At 36.1% G+C, this 18,477-nt stretch overlaps 3 protein-coding genes across 4 annotated transcripts in view; 1 reads left to right on the forward strand and 2 right to left on the reverse strand.

Moving 5' to 3' along the window:
* Nucleotides 1-1,306, reverse strand: part of LOC106873072 (zinc finger protein 91) — a 9,494-nt gene extending 8,188 nt beyond the window's left edge. The window contains exon 1 of the mRNA XM_014920288.2: nucleotides 1,111-1,306. The gene's annotated coding sequence lies outside the window, so the exon portion shown is untranslated. The remainder of the gene's footprint in view (nucleotides 1-1,110) is intronic.
* A 39-nt stretch (nucleotides 1,307-1,345) lies between these two features.
* On the forward strand, nucleotides 1,346-5,030 carry LOC106873069 (zinc finger protein 271). Its single transcript, XM_014920284.2, has 2 exons — nucleotides 1,346-1,779; nucleotides 3,126-5,030. The coding sequence occupies exon 2, from the start codon at nucleotides 3,394-3,396 to the stop codon at nucleotides 4,714-4,716; it is 1,323 nt and encodes a 440-aa protein (XP_014775770.2). The 5' UTR covers nucleotides 1,346-1,779; nucleotides 3,126-3,393; the 3' UTR covers nucleotides 4,717-5,030.
* Nucleotides 5,031-6,948: 1,918 nt separating this feature from the next.
* The window catches only part of LOC128251148 (zinc finger protein 429-like), a 12,752-nt gene continuing 1,223 nt past the window's right edge, over nucleotides 6,949-18,477 (reverse strand). Inside the window, exons 2-3 of one of the 2 annotated variants that reach the window (XM_052977614.1) lie at nucleotides 18,214-18,289; nucleotides 6,949-17,547 (exon numbers count right to left, since the gene is read on the reverse strand). In XM_052977614.1, coding sequence (XP_052833574.1) covers nucleotides 15,862-17,202 — 1,341 coding nt within the window. In that variant the 5' untranslated portion in view covers nucleotides 17,203-17,547; nucleotides 18,214-18,289 and the 3' untranslated portion in view covers nucleotides 6,949-15,861. The remainder of the gene's footprint in view (nucleotides 17,548-18,213; nucleotides 18,290-18,477) is intronic. The other variant, XM_052977613.1, reaches the window with a different exon arrangement.

The following is an 18,477-nucleotide window of genomic DNA, read 5'->3' on the forward strand; positions in this document are numbered from 1 at the left end:
GGAAGAGAGATATATATTATTCGCACGAGATTTGGCTGCTATTTCTAGCTATGGAAGAGAGATATATATTATTCGCACGAGATTTGGTTGCTATTTCTAGCTATGGAAGAGAGTTGTCTATGATTTGGGCTAGATTTGATTGCTATTTCAAACTATGGAAGAGAGATGTCTAGAATTAGCAGCCAAATCTTGCATAAGTCATAGACATCTCTCTTCCAGAACTAGAAATAGCAGCCAAATCTCGCACAAATCATAGACATGTCTTTCCCATGATGTATAGGTCACTTCTTTAGACTTTTCAATGTTATCCATCATTGATGCTATAAATATATTACAAATTGTAAGCATCATAATTTATCTTTTTAAGGAAATGAGAGAATGTGAACAGTGCAGGAGTTAATTTGAAATTAGGTTCAGGCTACCCTAGAGACAGTTTGAAATCCATTTCAGATTACCAAAAGTAATGTTTGTAATGCAAAGCGTGAAATCAATTGATATTGAAATATACATTACTTACTGTATGTATTCAACGCAAAAGTAAGCCTATTTCTCATGTATATACAGAGAGATATGATATTTGCATACAAGCACAATTGTAATATATGAGTATGTGGAAGCAAAATCGATGTGTATGGAATATAATCAGTACCAACTTCATCCAGAAGTTTATTTGAGAACAAATTTTATAGAAAGTTATGCGAAAACAAAATTGCTAGTGGGGGGGGGGGGGACACATTCTTAGTTATACCAAGAAACAAACATTTGATGAATTATAATAAGGTATCGGTTTCTAAACATTTCAGTGATTGGAGTATATTTCAGAATAATTCTCAGACTAAAACACACAACAAATCATAGTCATCTCTGACCCATAGCTCGAAATAGCAGCCAAATATTGCACAAATCATAGATATCACTCAATCGTAACAAGAAATAGCGGTTAAATCAAGTACAAATTACAGATATCTTTCTTCTATAGCTAGAAATAGCAGCTAAATCTCGCACAAATCATAGACATCTCTCATTCATAAAAGGTAGAAGAGACACAAAGAATCGACAGGTCAAAGACCCAATAGTGTTGAAATATGGAATATTTTCATCAATACTTACGTTATTATTTTATAAAGGATACTGTAGTTATAATTATATAAAAGTGTGCTAATTACGAGAAGTTAGATGTATTTTGCAGCACAATACGGAAGTGCATTTAATGCGCATGCGTACCTTTTATATAAAATATTTTCGCGAAATCTTGTTATCTCCCTTTAATAGATGCTTGTCCCCCCACCACAATCGCTTGACAACCGATGTCGGTGTGTTTACCTGCCCGTAACTTGGAAGTTCGGCAACAAGCAACCGATAGAATAAGTGCTAGGCTTACAAAGAATAAAACCGTGGTGAAAAACAAACTGGAAAAATTCAAGTCAAATCAGAGAAAATTCAACAGAGTCCAGATCCGAAACTCTTTCTCACGGTCGAACTGTCTTCTGCAAATAACCCCAGAGGTGCTATGCCGGTATGGACACAAGAAAACAAGACAGCATAAATACAAAAAATCAAAACATAAAGGGAATTAACAATCGTTAGCTACTGAAAACCGTGTTCAAAAAATGCGCATGCGCACTATGCGTACTTCTGTTTCCATTTTGGCATCAAATTATTTGTGTCAGGTGCTTGAGGTTATGAATACATTTATAATGCTTTATAATACACACTTGTTATACATTGTTCACCTACTACGCTCGCTTGTAACAACTCTGCCCTTTATAAGACATTTCCGTAAGTATTAAACCACGAAAATATTCAGTCTTTTTAATTCTGTAGACGTTCTGTTTTTGACGTGTCGATTCTTTGTCTCCCCAATCGTTTATGGATGAGAAATGTCCGCGATTTAGGTACTATTTCTTGCTATGGAAGCGAGACGTCTATGCTTTGTGCGAGATTTGGCTGCTGTTTCTAGCTATGGAAGAAAGGAGTCTATGCTTTGTGCGAGGCTTGGCTGCTATTTCTAGCTTTGGAAGAGAGATTCTGTGATTTGTGCTAGATTTGGCTGCTATTTCTGCCTATGGAAGAGAGATATCTGTGATTTATGCGAGATTTGGCTGCTATTTCTAGCTACGGAAGAGAGATGTCTATAATTTGTGCGATATTTGGCTGCTATTTCTACTTATGGAAGCTACCTTCTACATTGTCCATCGTTGCCACATCAGGTTGTTGTGTGTTTTAGTTAAAGAAATATTCTGAAATACACTCCAACCACTGAAATGTTCAAAAACCAATACTTTATTATAAATTTTCGAATGTTTGTTTCTTGGTGAGACTTGTGGCGATTTGCTGTACTTGAGAAAACATGTTGAGCTAAGTAAAATCGCTGTCATAGGCCATGTAAAATGCATTTGTGCCAGTGTCAAGTTAAAAGCACCCAGAACACTCTGTAAAGTGGCTGGTATTAGGAAAGGCATCCAACCATAGAAACCATGCCAAAACTGACAGTTGGAGTCTGGACAGCTCCTGTCAAACCATCCAACCCATGCCAGCATGGAAAAACGGACGTTAAATGGTGATGATGCCTTATAGAAAAGAAAAAAGTTGCTTTTATCTTTTTTTTTTACTCCCGTGATTCATCCAGTGGAAATTATGACTGAAAAAAATATATCTTTAACATCTTTTTCACATCCAAAAAGTAATTTACATTTTAATTTTTTTGACACCTTTCCCATTTCCATGCCCTTTTCCTTTCCCATAATGTAGGGAGCTCTTTACCAAAACTCCTCCTCCTGGCAACCCTACTCATGGTTCTTTGATTAATATCACTTTCCAACTTTACTGTGTAGTTATTTATTAACATTTAAAGGCTTTACTCATGGAATATGTTAACAAGTAACATGGGTTATGACCTTTTCATACCCAGGAATACAGTAAAGTTGTCAAATATGTGCATTAACAACCTCCAGTACAAAATGAAAGTGACTGCATTGTAACATGAGCCATAACTACAGTTTAGTGCCCCACAACAGAATGCTTCTCATAACTTATCAATGGAATATATATAAATTTTCCACTGTTGAATCTGTATTTTTAAAGCAGCTTCTTTATCTTAAACTGTTATTTCCTTATTATTTCAGAATATCAGACGACAGTGGGATAACACAAGATACATCCGCAGTATTTATCATTTAAGACAATGTTATAGAGAACAGATATATAATACTGTTTCTATAAACCTATGATAGAATTCTAGTAAAATATTTGCTCTGGCCTGAGATTATTACCAAAATTTCCATACATATCTGACAGGAGTGTTGAGAAGATGCATTTGCATGCAAATTAAACTTGGATATATATATATATATATATATGCACACACACACACAGTGATTTGAGGAGAAAATAATGGAGAGATGTGAGAAACTCAAGGAATTGATTTTACCTGAAGACATGATAAAAGAAAGAAGGAATTTGTCCTATGACTGTGATATCTGTGAAAAGACATTCTCTCTGAAAGGTAACTTGACTAAACACAAACGTATTCATACGGGGGAGAAGCCATATCATTGTGATATCTGTGGTAAATCTTTCTCTGGAAGTACTGCCCTGACAATACATATACGTATTCATACAGGAGAGAAGCCATATCGCTGTAATATCTGTGACAAATCATTTTCTCAAAATATTGACTTAAATAAGCACATTCGTATTCATACTGGGGAGAAGCCATATCACTGTGATATCTGTGGTAAATCATTCTCTCAAAGTGCTGTTTTAACTACACACAAACGTGTTCATACGGGAGAGAAGCCATATCACTGTGATGACTGTGGTAAATCATTCTCTCGAAGTTATCACTTGACTTCTCACAAACGCATTCATTCGGGAGAAAAACCATATCACTGTGATATCTGTGGTAAATCATATTCTGAAAGTAGTATCTTAACAAGACACATGCGTATTCATACAGGAGAGAAGGCATATCATTGTGATATCTGCAGTAAATCATTCTCTGTTAGTAGTCACTTAACTAGACACAAACATATTCATACAGGAGAGAAGCCATTTCACTGTGATGTCTGTGACAAATCATTCTCTGCAAGTAGTGACTTAACTAGACACAAATTTGTTCATACAGGAGAGAAGCCATATCATTGTGATATCTGTGGTAAATCATTCTCTGTAAGTAGTTACTTAGTTGAGCACAAAAGTTTTCATACTGGAGAGAGGCAATATCTCTGTGATATCTGTGGTAAATCATTCTCCAAATTTGGTACATTAACTAGACACATTCGTAGTCATACAGGAGAGAAGCCATTTCACTGTAATATTTGTGGTAAATCATTCTCTGGGAGTAGCGACTTTACTAAACACAAACGTGTTCATTCAGGAGAGAAGCCATTTCACTGTGATATCTGTGGTAAATCATTCTCTCAAAGTTATAACTTAACTTGTCACAAACGTATCCACACAGGTGAAAAACCACATCATTGTGATATTTGTGGTAGATCATTCTCTGCAAGTAGTAACTTAACTTCTCACCAACGTATTCATACAGGGGAAAAGCCATATGAGTGTGGCATCTGTGGTATATTATTCTCTCAAAGTAGTGACTTAACTAAACACCAACGTATTCATACAGGAGAGAAGCCATATCATTGTGATGTCTGTGGTAAATCTTTCTCTGAAAGTCGTAAGTTAAATAAACACATATCTACTCATGTATAAGGGTAACCGTGTGCCTTTTAGCCATGCCAATAACAAATCCACTCAATATGTCTCCCATTTTTTAGGTTGTTTGAGATTTACTGATGCCAACCCCTTTTTATTTACTTCTTACAGTATGCCAGGACATGATTTACTCTCAAAATTTCTTTTACAAAAAGTAAGAATAAAGACATCTATAACTACAAATGTTTTTAGATAAGAAAGGAGTTTGATAACAGCCTCCCAACACTATATTTTATATCACTACAACCATGTATACATTGGTGAGATAACATACCAATGTAGTATTTTTAATAAAAGTAATTTCTTCTAGACTTTGAATTTGTTGTGCAAGAATTTACATGTGGAATTGTTTTGAAACCAATCTGTTGCCTTCTCAATGTTAAATAAGGAAATATTTTCAGAGATAATAAGCGTCAATAACTTCAGAAAAAGAAGCTAAATATAGACAAGCAACAACTAGTGAATATGCTTATAGGCTTTATTCATCATGACTCCTCAGAATATCCATATATATTTGTAGTAACGCTGAGCGCACGCGTAGTCTCACGCATGCGTGGAATTTAACATCCAAGCTTTCCCGCTTTATTCTGTCTCTTTCTTGCTGGCCAGCGATTGAGCAAGGACGTGTCTAGCTGTCTCTCCATCTTTCGAACTCACGCTAGACAGCTCACATCAACGTACACCGAAGACGTCTCAACAATCAAGAGTAAAGATGTATATTTTCCACCATGAATAAATGTTGTTTGTGTTGATAGTTTGGAGTTCTGCGTTCCGTTCAATTCTAATTTAATATAGGAAAGTCAGGTGTACATCTAATGATGTATAACCCACTTTCCTATATATTTCTTGTGAGTATTTGCGGAAATGAGAAAAGATTTATTTAATTTGTCGTTGGAAGTAAATAGTTGCAAAATGTATTCTTAGAGGTCAGTGATAATGTCACTGTGCAGCCATAAACACAGAGATTATAGAAGGAAGTGTTACTTGCTTCCATAAGATATGTCATCACCATCATTCAGTATCTGCTTTCCCTGCTGGCATGGGTTGCACAAGAGAGGACATGGATGGTGGGTCATAGGAAAGGGTGTGGGAGGGGGGGGACACTTTCATAAGAATGTGAATGGGAGTAAGCAGGTAGAAGTTAATGCGGTGGAAATGATGGAAATACTAGTTTATAGATAAGATGCACACTAACATTGCACATCCAGCAGAGCATAACAGCTTCACTCCTCTGGGCTCAGTGCCCATATCTTGCTACCATGTATCTACACAAGCATCATACAATTTGCATTTTACTTGGAAAGAGTGACCTTTCATTGTCAACAGAGTTCTTTGATCACTGAAAGTGGATGGGAGACCCAGGAAGACGTGGGATGAAGTGGTAATGACTGATCTCAGGAAGCTAGACCTCACAGAGGAAATGACCAGGCATCGAGATGCCTGGCGATATGAAGGTCTTTAGCAGACCCACCCACACTTAACAAGAAAACTCCTCACATACTCTATTTCATCTCAATAATCACGTAAAATGATTTATTTGTAAACTGGGGGAAGGTAGAATATCATTTTTATGTGATCCTTGTTTTGAACGCAACTACAGTTTGGTGTCCCACCCTTGAATTTATTTCCTCATAACTCATTAAAACACACATTTTTAAATGACAGTTTGCAGGAATAAGTTTTTAAATGTCTAGATTTCTTTAAAAAAACTGTGAAAAATGCTAAAGTTAAGGACGCTGAAAATAACAAAATTGGAGTGGGGTTGAAAAAAATTGGAAATCCCACCAAAAAAGTTTTCCTAATTTCTTAATGAAGATAATCATTATTTAGTCCCTCAAAAATTCATCTCTGCAAAGTTTAATTAACAAGAATATCTCTTTTTCAGAAAGTTAAGAAACAGCCTAATGTGGGGCACCAAACTGTAGTTATGCCTCATGTCATTTCCATGCAGTCCCTTCTGTTTTGTACATGTTCCACAACTGCCTTCCTACATATAGAAAAAAGCATAAATTATGTTATTCTTAACATATTTAATGAGTGAAGTGGCAAAGTGATATTAGTCAGGGATCCATGTGTAGGGTTACAAGAGGCAGTTTCTGTACGGAGGCCCTAAGATTAAGGGAAAGGAAAAGGGCATGCAAGTGGGGTGAGAGGAGCAAAAAAATTAACAATTGTAATTTTCACTATACAAGAATAAGAAAAAAATGAAAAAACAAAACAAACTACCCATTTCTTTTCTTGCCCTTGAGGCATGGGGCTTTTATTCCAAAATACCATCTACCAGGATTGGTAAACACAAATAAATACAGTGCATTGTCATCATATTTCAATTCAAATGAAAATCAATTTCATATACACACACTCAAAGATGTTGCAATTAGCATTAAATAATTGATTTCATAAAAATTAAATAATAAATATGAGCATTTAACTGGGTTGAATGGTTGGGTAACGAGAAAGTGTGCCTCCAAAGCAAGTTTTGGGTTTCGTCCCTCTGCAATGCATCTTGGACAAGTGTCTGCTATTATAACCTTGGGCTGGCCAATAGTCACCTAACAGTCAACCAAAACCATTACTTTGCTATGAAACAGGTTTGTGTTAAAACGATGATAATGTTCTGCAAAAGAAGAACCTGCTAAGAAAGGCCAAGTCATGAAGAACAAACAACTGTTATCATTATCATCATTTAAACATTCCCTTTTCTATGCTTGCTTGGGTCAGACAAGATTTAAGAAGAATTATTGTGGTCACATGCCCTTTCTATCATCAACCCTCACTGGTTTCCAATGAAGATAGTAGACAAATGACAGGTTGATCCAACATATGATATCAAAACGAGAACACACCCACACAACACTAACAGTTTTCACCTATGCAATCCACTCACTGTTGCTTTAGTAGAAGACACTTGCTAAATGCACTGTATTTTTGGACTGAACCTAAAATTACATCTGGGTAGCAAACTTATGAAGACATGCCTCTTATATTTTTTGTTAATGTTTTTTTCTTTCCTACACTTGTCTTTTCTTTGTTTGTCAATGTTTATTTTCGAATTGTAATAAAAACTGTAGAACCTATGAAAACAACCTGGTTCTTATCATAGCTCTCACAGGACCTAGAAGAAATAACAGCCACATATTTCAAATTTTTCCTTTGCCTTTTAAAAATTGAGCACCAATTTTAAATCTGTAGCCCTAGACATACAATCCTACAAAGACAGGATGTTCATGAATGGAATGTTTTTAATACGTCTGCTCAGAGTTGACTTGGAGCTGAACAACAAATTCAAATTATATTTCTGGAGAGAGAAGAATGCTGCTGTACATTATATTCTCTGGTTTGATACCAGGCAGAGTCAAAAGTCTTTTCAGATTTCCACTGATATTTTTGGCAACTTGTATATCATTCATTTGATATAACTTGTCCAATCATTGCTGAATTGTTCATTCTTTGTTTTAGAACTTTAATAATGAGAGGTGAAAAAATTGCAATTAGAGCCATTTTGCACTACCTGTAGGAAAAAGAGTGAGTGTAAGGGCAGCAGTAAAAGAAATTAACGATGTGGAAGGCTGAGAAACTGTCAATGAACATGTGGCACAAAACTGGTCCAGATGTTTTAAGAAAGGTGACCCCAGCCTCAAACACAAGATGAGACCTTGCTTGAAATGGTTCAACATTCAAGCACCTGTATTCTCTTTTACTCTTTTACTTGTTTCAGTCATTTGACTGCGGCCATGCTGGAGCACCACCTTTAGTCGGGCAAATCGACCCCAGGACTTATTCTTTGGATGCCTAGTACTTATTCTATCGGTCTCTTTTGCCGAACCGCTAAGTTACAGGGACGTAAACACACCAGCATCGGTTGTCAAACGATGTTGGGGGACAAACACAGACACACATATATATATACATATATATACGACGGGCTTCTTTCAGTTTCCGTCTACCAAATCCACTCACAAGGCTTTGGTCGGCCTGAGGCTATAGTAGAAGACACTTGCCCAAGGTGGCACGCAGTGGGACTGAACCCGGAACCATGTGGTTGGTAAGCAAGCTACTTACCACACAGCCACTCCTACGCCTATGTTATTGTTAGCAGAATTTAATTCTTCACAAAGCACTATTAGCTGACACCTCTACAAGTTCAGTCTTGTGAACAGATGCTGTCAAGAAGTTCCTTATGAACTGACCAATGACCAGGCTCAACATATGAACATTTGCTAACAAATTCTTGAGATGCCTGTTTTTGCAACTGAATTGTAACTGGAGATGAAAAATGAATCTATTTTCATAATCCTAATAAGAGAAATCAGTCACTTCATTCCAGAATCTGTTGTCAAAGAAGAGTGGTTTGAACAGGTTGAGGGGATGTTGCACTTTGAGTTTGTCTCAGCTGCAGTACAAGATGCTTTGAAAGCCTGCTACTCGGCATTGGTCAATTGAAGACATGCACTCCTACATGACAATCCCCTAACATTCAAGTTAGGTGCAAATTTGAGGGGCTGGAACCCCAGTTCTTGCATCAACAGATTACAACCCAAGTGTGGAACAATAGCAACAGACAATAGAATATGGGATATATTTTGCCAAATAAATGCTTTTTGCATGTAATTTGTTAGGGCTATTAATTATAACTTGAAATTTAAAAAAACTCTCCACTCATCCTGGCATATATAATGTTACACAATATGGAAGTGTAGCTGTAGTTAACAAATATGTCTGATTCACCCAAGTTTCTGTAACCTGAACTTTGATAAATGAAAAAGTTCAGGTAAATGTTTTTCTCTAAAGAAATACAATAAATCTTCCACTTTTGAATTTGTATTTATTAGAAGCTGTTTTCTTCCTTCATTATTTCAGAATATCAGATGACATTGCCATAACTGAAAATATGTCCTCAGTAAATCATTTTCTAAATACTAAAGGAAAATATTATACAGAACAGACATATAACACTGTTTCTATGAATCTATGGTAGAATTCCTGTGAAATATTTCCTCCGAACTAAGACTATTAGCTAAATTTCTGAACATCAATGACCCAGGTATCTATAAGAGGAGCTTCTGTAATGATTGAACAAACTTGTAAAAGTGTTGTTTAAAAAGACATACTCAGCAGAAATAAACTATAACAAAAAATATATATATATGATATGAAAAGGAAAATTGTGGAAAGAAGAAACTTTAAAGAATTGAGTTTTCCTTAAGATCTGATAAAAGAGATAAGTTGCCATATGACCGTCAAATCTGGAAAAAGTCATCTTCTCAAAATACTGTCTTAAATAGACATGGATGAATTTATATAGCAGTGTCTTTATGAATGAGAAAATTCATAACATACACCTTAAACTCCACCTAAATTTGGGTGTTAGCCTAGTGGACTTGGGGGCCATGGCAATAACTATGCCAATCATTGTGGCTCACTTTTTTAGGGTGTCAATCACAGCAGGCTGCCCTTTCTTAATGCCATAACCTGTTAGTAACCTCTTACAGTATGCAGAGATATGGTCTAGTCATAATTCCTTCCATTAAAAATAGCAATAGTAAATGCATTCACAAAGGCAAGGAGAAACATTTGTAACAACAGCCTCCCAAAACTCTAGTTTATATCGTACCAAAAACATCTACATTGGTGAAATAATACACCTTTGTGACATTTAATACAAGCAATTTGTTTCAGATTTTGAATTGTGCAAGAGTTCTGATCTGAGACTATTGTTATATTGGAAAGGAATTATAATTGATAAAACCTATAAACACACATTCAATCTTGGACAAGTGTGTTAATTTTTCTTCCCCAAGCAGCTGATGTTGACTGAGCAACTCAATGCTAAGATTCACCAATGAGTACCATTATTTTTTGTTAATTTAATAACTCTTCCCTTACAGAGTAATAATGCAAAAAGGGCTCAGGAACAGATAGTGAAAGACACTAGGCAAACTTGGGCATTGCAGGCTAAACCCAGCCATCACCTTGCTACTTCAAGAATATTCAGACATTTAAATATTGATTGCTTGAATATTACATTACAAATCTGCCAAATGAGATTGGAGCCTGGTGGCGCCTCCTGGTCCACCAGTTGTCAGTCAAATAGACCAACCCATGCTAGCATGGAAAGCAGACGTTAAACGATGATGGTAAACTCCTCTTCAATGTGGCCTGAAAGAAGACCAGTCTTTGTAGCATAGGAGCTGCATCTATATAACATGGCTGTAATGGTGTTGTTTAAAACAAGAATCTCTGAAGAGGGGTCACGTTACAGAATAATGTGGTGGTTAAACCTTTTAAAGGAACAACAATTGAAGGGTGCAAGAGGAAAGCTTGATGTAGCAGTTGCAGTAAAGAATTTCATAGTTTATAAGTTCTAAGAGCAGCCATGTTAATGATGATGCCATTGTTAAACAACAAATTTGTTACTCTAGTGAGTGTCTACTCTCCAACCAGAGGTTCCTCTGAAGATGAAAATCTAGCATTTTTTATATTTCATTAAAGAAGTTTGTTTGCAAAATTCCTTGTGCCGATAATATTGTTATACTTACTGTCTTCAGTGCCGGAGTTGGCAAGGATTACCAAACCTAGGCATACTTTAGAAAGTAATGGCTTATTACTGTTGCAAATATACTGGGAGCTGGAGTTGTGCATGGCAAACACCATGTACCAGAAAGCAGATAAATAGAAAACAACCTAGATGTGTTAAGGCTTGAAGCAGTGGTATAGAATTGAATTTGTTCATATTTGTTAGGTGTGAAGTTCATGATGTGTGTGGTGTCCTCATTATGTGGGGAGCTGAATACTGGACTGACCATCATCTCGTTCATACAAATGTAAAGTAAGTTTGTTATAAAACTGAAAATAAGATTCATTGGTTTGACCATTCCAAAGATGTTGTGACTTGCCTGAAAGATGATGCTATTAAAGAAGAATTCAGAGAAGAAGATGGACAATGTTGAATTCAAAGACTTGTGCAAAGAGTTCAAAATGCTGGTGATTGGTATTTGAAAAGATGTTCTGCTATAGGTGCAGGGGAGGCTGTGGTTTGCTTTCAACAGAAGGTTTCAAGTTCAGTCCCACTGCATAGCACCCTAGGTGTCTTCTACTTATACCTTGGGCTGCCAAGCTTTTTGACAGATGGAAACTGAAAGAAGCTCATCTTGTTTATATGTATGGACTCTATTGTTGCTTTGACCAAAAAGGGTTCAGCAAAACACAGAAAACCATCGTCCTTTGGCCATCTATTTGCAGAGTCAAAGCTAAAGATGTCCAGTAGCACTCTCAACTTGTCCTTGTGGCTTCTTTCCCTATCACCACCGGATTTTGAAGAAAGTGTGATAATGTTGCTACCTTGGTTTGTTGAACAACTTGCATGACAAATATTATAATAGTGGGCATGGTTTGTGCACAGCCAGTCCCTTCCCCCTCGTTCATCAAACTTGTATTAACTTGGTGCAACAACCACCACAAGCCCAGTGCTTTTCAGGATTCTAAAGAGTTGAATGGTCTCTTCTCTATTGGTGCGTCTGTCAGTGACCTTCTTTCCAAAGCAATTCCATGATATGCTAGTTAACCAATAGCTGGGACCCTTACAGGTGCTACTACTCCGGGTCAGAGTAGACCTGGGAACAATAGTGGCTAAGAGGTGGTTCCACACTCCTCAAAACTCTGAACCAGGGCCCCAGTACCAGATGCAGTTTACAGTCATACCCAGGACCACTACATAGCAACTGCAGATAATTCAACATTCTTTTTAAGTGCACCTTTAGCATACAACAAAACTCTATTACTGAGGGCATGGTCAATTTTAAGTGCTGATACTAAGCCCACCTGAGTTTCTTTAAATCTGATAAACACAATAAATCTATCTCACTAGTTAACCACATACAGAACCTTAAGAAAAACAATGTACCATATAATATCATTTGGTGTATCATAGATATTGGTGTTCCATACCAGGACAAAAATTACCCATGTTGGTTATGTTTAACAAAATATTAACAAATTCTATTACTTGATTCACTATTATTATTAAATAAACGCAACGAAGCATTTACCATCTGTGTCCACAGATTCTTTAAGATGTTCCAATTTTATCACAAATCTAAATGTAGTGCTCTGAATCTCTCAACATGTCTCACCTGCATAAAGTAGATGTACCTCTTATACTTTATTAAGCTCCACCTTATTAGTCACCTCTTCTTATGAATATTTTTCTATGTACCTATCTGACATCTTTATTCACTTCCTCTATTTTACATTTACCACTTTTGAACTCTGTACTATTCCATAATTTTAAATTTCATTATCTATTTTAATTGGAATTACAAGTTTGACTAAATATTCTTCTCTAGTGATCACATAGCATATTTTAGCTTCTACTTTGGATATTCTCTGCCAATGTACAAGATTTAAGATCTTTGTGTTTTTACTCATTTGCTACTGCTAACCTTATGCATACCTTTCATTAAACTAACAATTTTAAACCTTAATTCCACATTGTTACAATAAATAATTTCTTTCGTTTGATAACTACCAACACATACATCTTAAGCTCACTCTACTGTAGTCAGATGATTTATAACCCTATACCTGCGTAACTCCTCAACCTTCTTTACTTAACATAACCCTTTCTGTCACACCCACATCACGCAAACCAATATACCAGACTGTAGTAGACAATGCATATACTAGAAAGAGATATTTCTTCTGTGATTCCTGTATTTCTTGCTAACACAATAACTGCGTTTGGTGGAGGAAGAGAATATTCAACATTTTACAAATTTGCCACATAAGCCATTCCAAGTTTTCCAAAGAATATTGCTGCATTAACATATTTTTTGTGAATTAGTGATTTATTTACACATTTCACTATGTATTTAAGTGAACTACTAGTCTCTAACAAGTGTTGATATATTAAACAAGAAGACAACTGGAATTTTTCCTATTACATCTTTTTAATTTATAACTAGTTTTATAGATATAATAATGAAATACGTTTTAAACATGAATATATAGACAGAAAATTGTATATATTTTGTAGGACCAATTTAACTTCACAACAAATCAAATAAAAACAATAAAAATTCATTACATACCAAACAAACTTAATTACCAGGCAGCTATTTGTCGCTACAATGCTTGAAATCATCTGATCCCATCCCTTGCTTCTTAATTAAATTTCAATGTAAAACTATGTGAATAAGGATATATATATATATATATATATATATATATATAGATGTGTAATGTCAGTGTAATGTGAAATGCATACTCGACAGTATAAGTGCCTTGAGAAAAAAGTTGGACCTAAGAAGCATCAGATGTGGTGTGCAAGAGAGACTACTGCGCTGGTATGGTCATGTGGTGAGAATGGATGAGGATAGCTGTGTGAAAAAGTGTCACACCCTAGCGGTTGAGGGAACCTGTGGAAGAGATAGACCTAGGATGAGGTGGTGAAGTACGACCTCTGAACATAAGGCCTCACCGAGGTAATGACTTCTGACCGAGACCTTTGGAAATATGCTGTGCTTGAGAAGACCCGGCAAGCCAAGTGAAACCATAACCTGTGGCCGATGCCAGTGGTGTAACCAGCCCACTTAGGTGTACCTTTCTTTCATTGGACACTAAACTCTGCTTGTGAAGACCTGTTGGGGCAAGTGAAATCAAATTCAATGACAGCACCGCATGACTGGCATCTGTGCTAGTAGAGCGCTAAGAGCACCATCCGAGAGTGATCGTCTCAGGCCGCTGACTGGCCCCCGTCCCAGTGGCACATAAAAAGCACCATTCGAGCGTAATCGTTACCAGCATCACCTTACTGGCACTTGTGCCGGTGGTACGTAGAAAACAACATTTGAACGAGGGTGTTGCTAGTACCGCCTGACTGGCCCTCGTGCCGGTGGCACATAAAAGCACCTGTTACATTCTCGGAGTGGTTGGCATGAGAAAGGGCATCCAGCTGGAGAGACTCTGCCAAATCAGATTGGAGCCTGGTGCAGCCATGTGGCTCACCAGTCCCCAGTCAAACCGTCCAACCCATGCCAGCATGGAAAGCGGACGTTAAACGATGATGATGATATATATCTTGCACCGATGAAGACAAGATTTCAAATATACATTTAAGATGGAAAAAGCAATTATTGAAAGTTTGTTGTATATTCCCTTCCTTCATCAAACATGTCAATTGTACAGTGATGATATAATTGATCTCAGAGAGTACATTTCTCAATAGTTTACCAACAATATCAAATCAATCTTTTCTCAATTCCAGAAATATGTTATATGGAATATTTTGAAAAGAACTTTAGTCAAATTTGGAAAGAGCCATAATTAATAATAAAGTTTATAATAACACTCACTGATTGTTGTCTGCATTTCACATCCTTTCTTTTATCAAAACCTGTTGATGTTTGCTTATGTTACATCAAAATTTATTTCTCACTCACCATTCAGAACATTACAGATTTAGTGTAGCAAAAAATACTTTTAAGAAGATAAACAAACATCAACTGCTTTAGCAAAAAAAAGTGAAACATTAGATAACAGCAAGTGAGTGTGTTTATATATGCTTTATTAAGTATGACTCCTCCCAAATATTGGATTCAACACAGTTTCAGTTCAAAACCTGGAAGAAATTACTTTTATTAAGAATATCACAGAGGTAAGTTATCTCACCAGTGTAGATAGAGTTGTAGTGATATTATAAACTGTAGTGTTAGGAGGCATTACCAGACACTGTTGTGTTGCCTTTCCTGTTTGAATACATTGACTGTTATCAATGGGTGTTTTGCAGGTCATTTTTCATATCGGAATTTTAGTAGTGAATCATGTCCCTGCATGTTGTGAGAGGTAACTAAAAGGGTTGGCATCAGAAAAAGTTGAACAGATGTAAAAGACAGCCTGAAAAAGGCAGCTACCATGAATAGCTTAGTTCTTGGTAAGGCTAAAACCAACAAAGCTATCACAACAATAGATAAAGCTTAAAATATTGGCTGTTATCGTTATGAATTTTCATATTGATACAATTACACTTCAATATGAATAGATACATGTTTAGTTAACTGACAGCCTCCAGAGAATGATCTATCACAGATGTTACAGTGATGTGACTTGTTTCGTGTTTGAATACATATGTGTTTAAGTGGGTCGCTAATTTGAGGGCTTTTCTCCTGTGTGAATACGTTTGTGAGAAGTTAAGTTACTAATTACAGAGAATGATTTACCACAGATATCACAATGATGTGGCTTTTCTCCTGAATGAATACGTTTGTGAGAAATTAGGTTATGACTTTGAGAAAATGATTTACCACAGATATCACAATGATATGGTTTCTCTCCTGTATGAATATGTTTGTGTTTTGTTAAATTATTACTTTGAGAGAATGATTTACCACAGATATCACAGTGATATGGCTTCTCTCCTGAGTGAATTCGCTTGTGTTTAGTATAGTCACTACTTATGCGGAATGATTTACCACAGATATCACAATGAAATGGCTTCTCACCAGTATGAATACGTTTGTGTCTATTTAACGCACGGCGTTTGAAGAATGATTTACCACAGATATCACAGAGATATCTCTTTTCCTCTGTGTGAATACTTTTGTGTTCAGCTAAGTGACTACTTAAAGAGAACGATTTACCACAGACATCACAGTGAAATGATTTCATTCTTGAATGAATACGTTTGTGTTTAGTCAAGTTATAACTTTGAGAGAAAGACTTACCACAGATATCACAGTGATATGGCTTCTCTCCTGAATGAATACGTTTGTGCTTAGTTACTTTATAACTTTCAGAGAATGATTTACCACAAATATCACAGTGATATGGCTTCTCTCCTGAATGAATACGTTTGTGCTTTGTGAAGTCACCACTACCAGAGAATGATTTACCACAAATATCACAGTGGTATGGTTTCTCTCCTGAATGAATACGTTTGTGAGTAGTTAAGTGACTATTTGCAGAGAATGATTTACCACAGACATCACAGTGAAATGGCTTCACTCCTGTGTGAGTATATTTGTGAGTAGTTAAGTTACTGCTGACAGAGAATGATTTATCACAGATATCACAACGATACGGCTTCTCTCCTGTATGAATACGCTTGTGAGAAGTTACATGATAACTTCGAGAGAATGACTTACCACAGATATCACAGTGATATGGCTTCTCACCTGTATGAATACGTTTGTGTGTTGTTAACACATCATTTTGAGAGAATGATTTACCACATATATCACACTGATATGGCTTCTCCCCCGTATGGATACGTACATGCCTAGTTAATTTAATACTTCCAGTGAATGATTTACCACAGATATAACAGCAATATGGCTTTTCCCTTGTATGAATACATTTATGAGTATTTAGGTTACCTGCTTGTGAGAATGACTTTTTACAGGTATCACAGTCATATGACAATTTACTTTTCTCTTTTATCATGCCTTCAGGAAAAACCACATCCTTAAGTTTCTCACTTTCTTCCATTATTTTTCTTCTTAAATCACAATGAATATTTTTTTTTTTCTTGCTTCTATTCTTTGAGTTTATTCCTTACAAATACTTCCACTGTTATATTTCTGTCCCGTGTTGCCTCATATAAATTTATGCAATTTTCGTTAGCACACAAATTCATCTTTTAGCACTCCAGTCAGAAACATATATTAATTTTGGTGATGGTTTCATTTCAGAACAAAGAGTTCAAAGGAATTCTGCCAAAGATTTATATAAACAGTGTTATATATCTCTTCTGTATAACATTTTTCTTCAGTCTTCAAAAGATGATAGATAAGGAGCATATATCTCTTGGTATCCCAAATGACATCAGATATTCTAAAATAATAAAAAAAACAACAATGTAAGTTATAGGGGTTACTTAAAAAATTCAACAATGGAAAACTTACAATGGTTTTACAGATACAAACTGTAGAAGCAAACATTTAAGATTAACAATTGAACTCATTAATTTATTCAAGTTTACAGGGGTGTGTTGAAAAGTTCCTGGGTTTAAGACAGGCATGTGCCATTAGTAATTACTCAGGGTAGGAAGTTGGTAACCTTTATGTAGTAAAAAATAAGCGAAACAGGTGCGTGACTGAGCTGTAAGCAGATTTCTATCTGCCTTTATAGCACATAAAGAAAACGTTGTTTGTAGGAATGTACATGGCATGTGTACTACAGCAGTTCTATGCGTAGCTTAAATACCAAGATTGAAAAGCAGAGGAAAAATTATGCTTACCTCATCGACAAAAAAATAAAATATTTTGCATTTTAATAATCAGAGTAACCTTCATAATTTTATTGAATTAGTTGCATATTTTGCCATAAAAGGAAAATGCTGCTATCGATCTATTTTATTCAAGGTAGGCAATGCCTACCTTGCCTAACTAGATGGCACATCCCTGGTGTAAGAGTATCACGAAAGGCCTTTTATTTTTCACCACTACTGTAATTTGTATCACTAAAACGAATGAGAAAAAGCCAAGGTGCGAGAATTACCTTTGCCTTCCTCCTCCCCTCAATTTGATTTTTTTTTGTTTTTTGCAAATCTAATTTCCCACATAATCAACAGCATCTGAGACATATAATTAGAAAATTTTATTTAAAATTATTCGGTACTACTAAAGCAGCGCGGACCCGAACGCGCAGTCGCGCGTCCGCGCTAGCTAGTCTTGAGTGGTCGATCCTAACCCTAACCCTGTCCCTATCCCTAACCCGATCTATTTTAAAACGGGGGCCACATTTTTCATTAATGTTTTACGT

The sequence above is a fragment of the Octopus bimaculoides genome, chromosome 28 (genome assembly GCF_001194135.2).
Source record: "Octopus bimaculoides isolate UCB-OBI-ISO-001 chromosome 28, ASM119413v2, whole genome shotgun sequence".
NCBI lineage: Eukaryota > Metazoa > Mollusca > Cephalopoda > Octopoda > Octopodidae > Octopus > Octopus bimaculoides.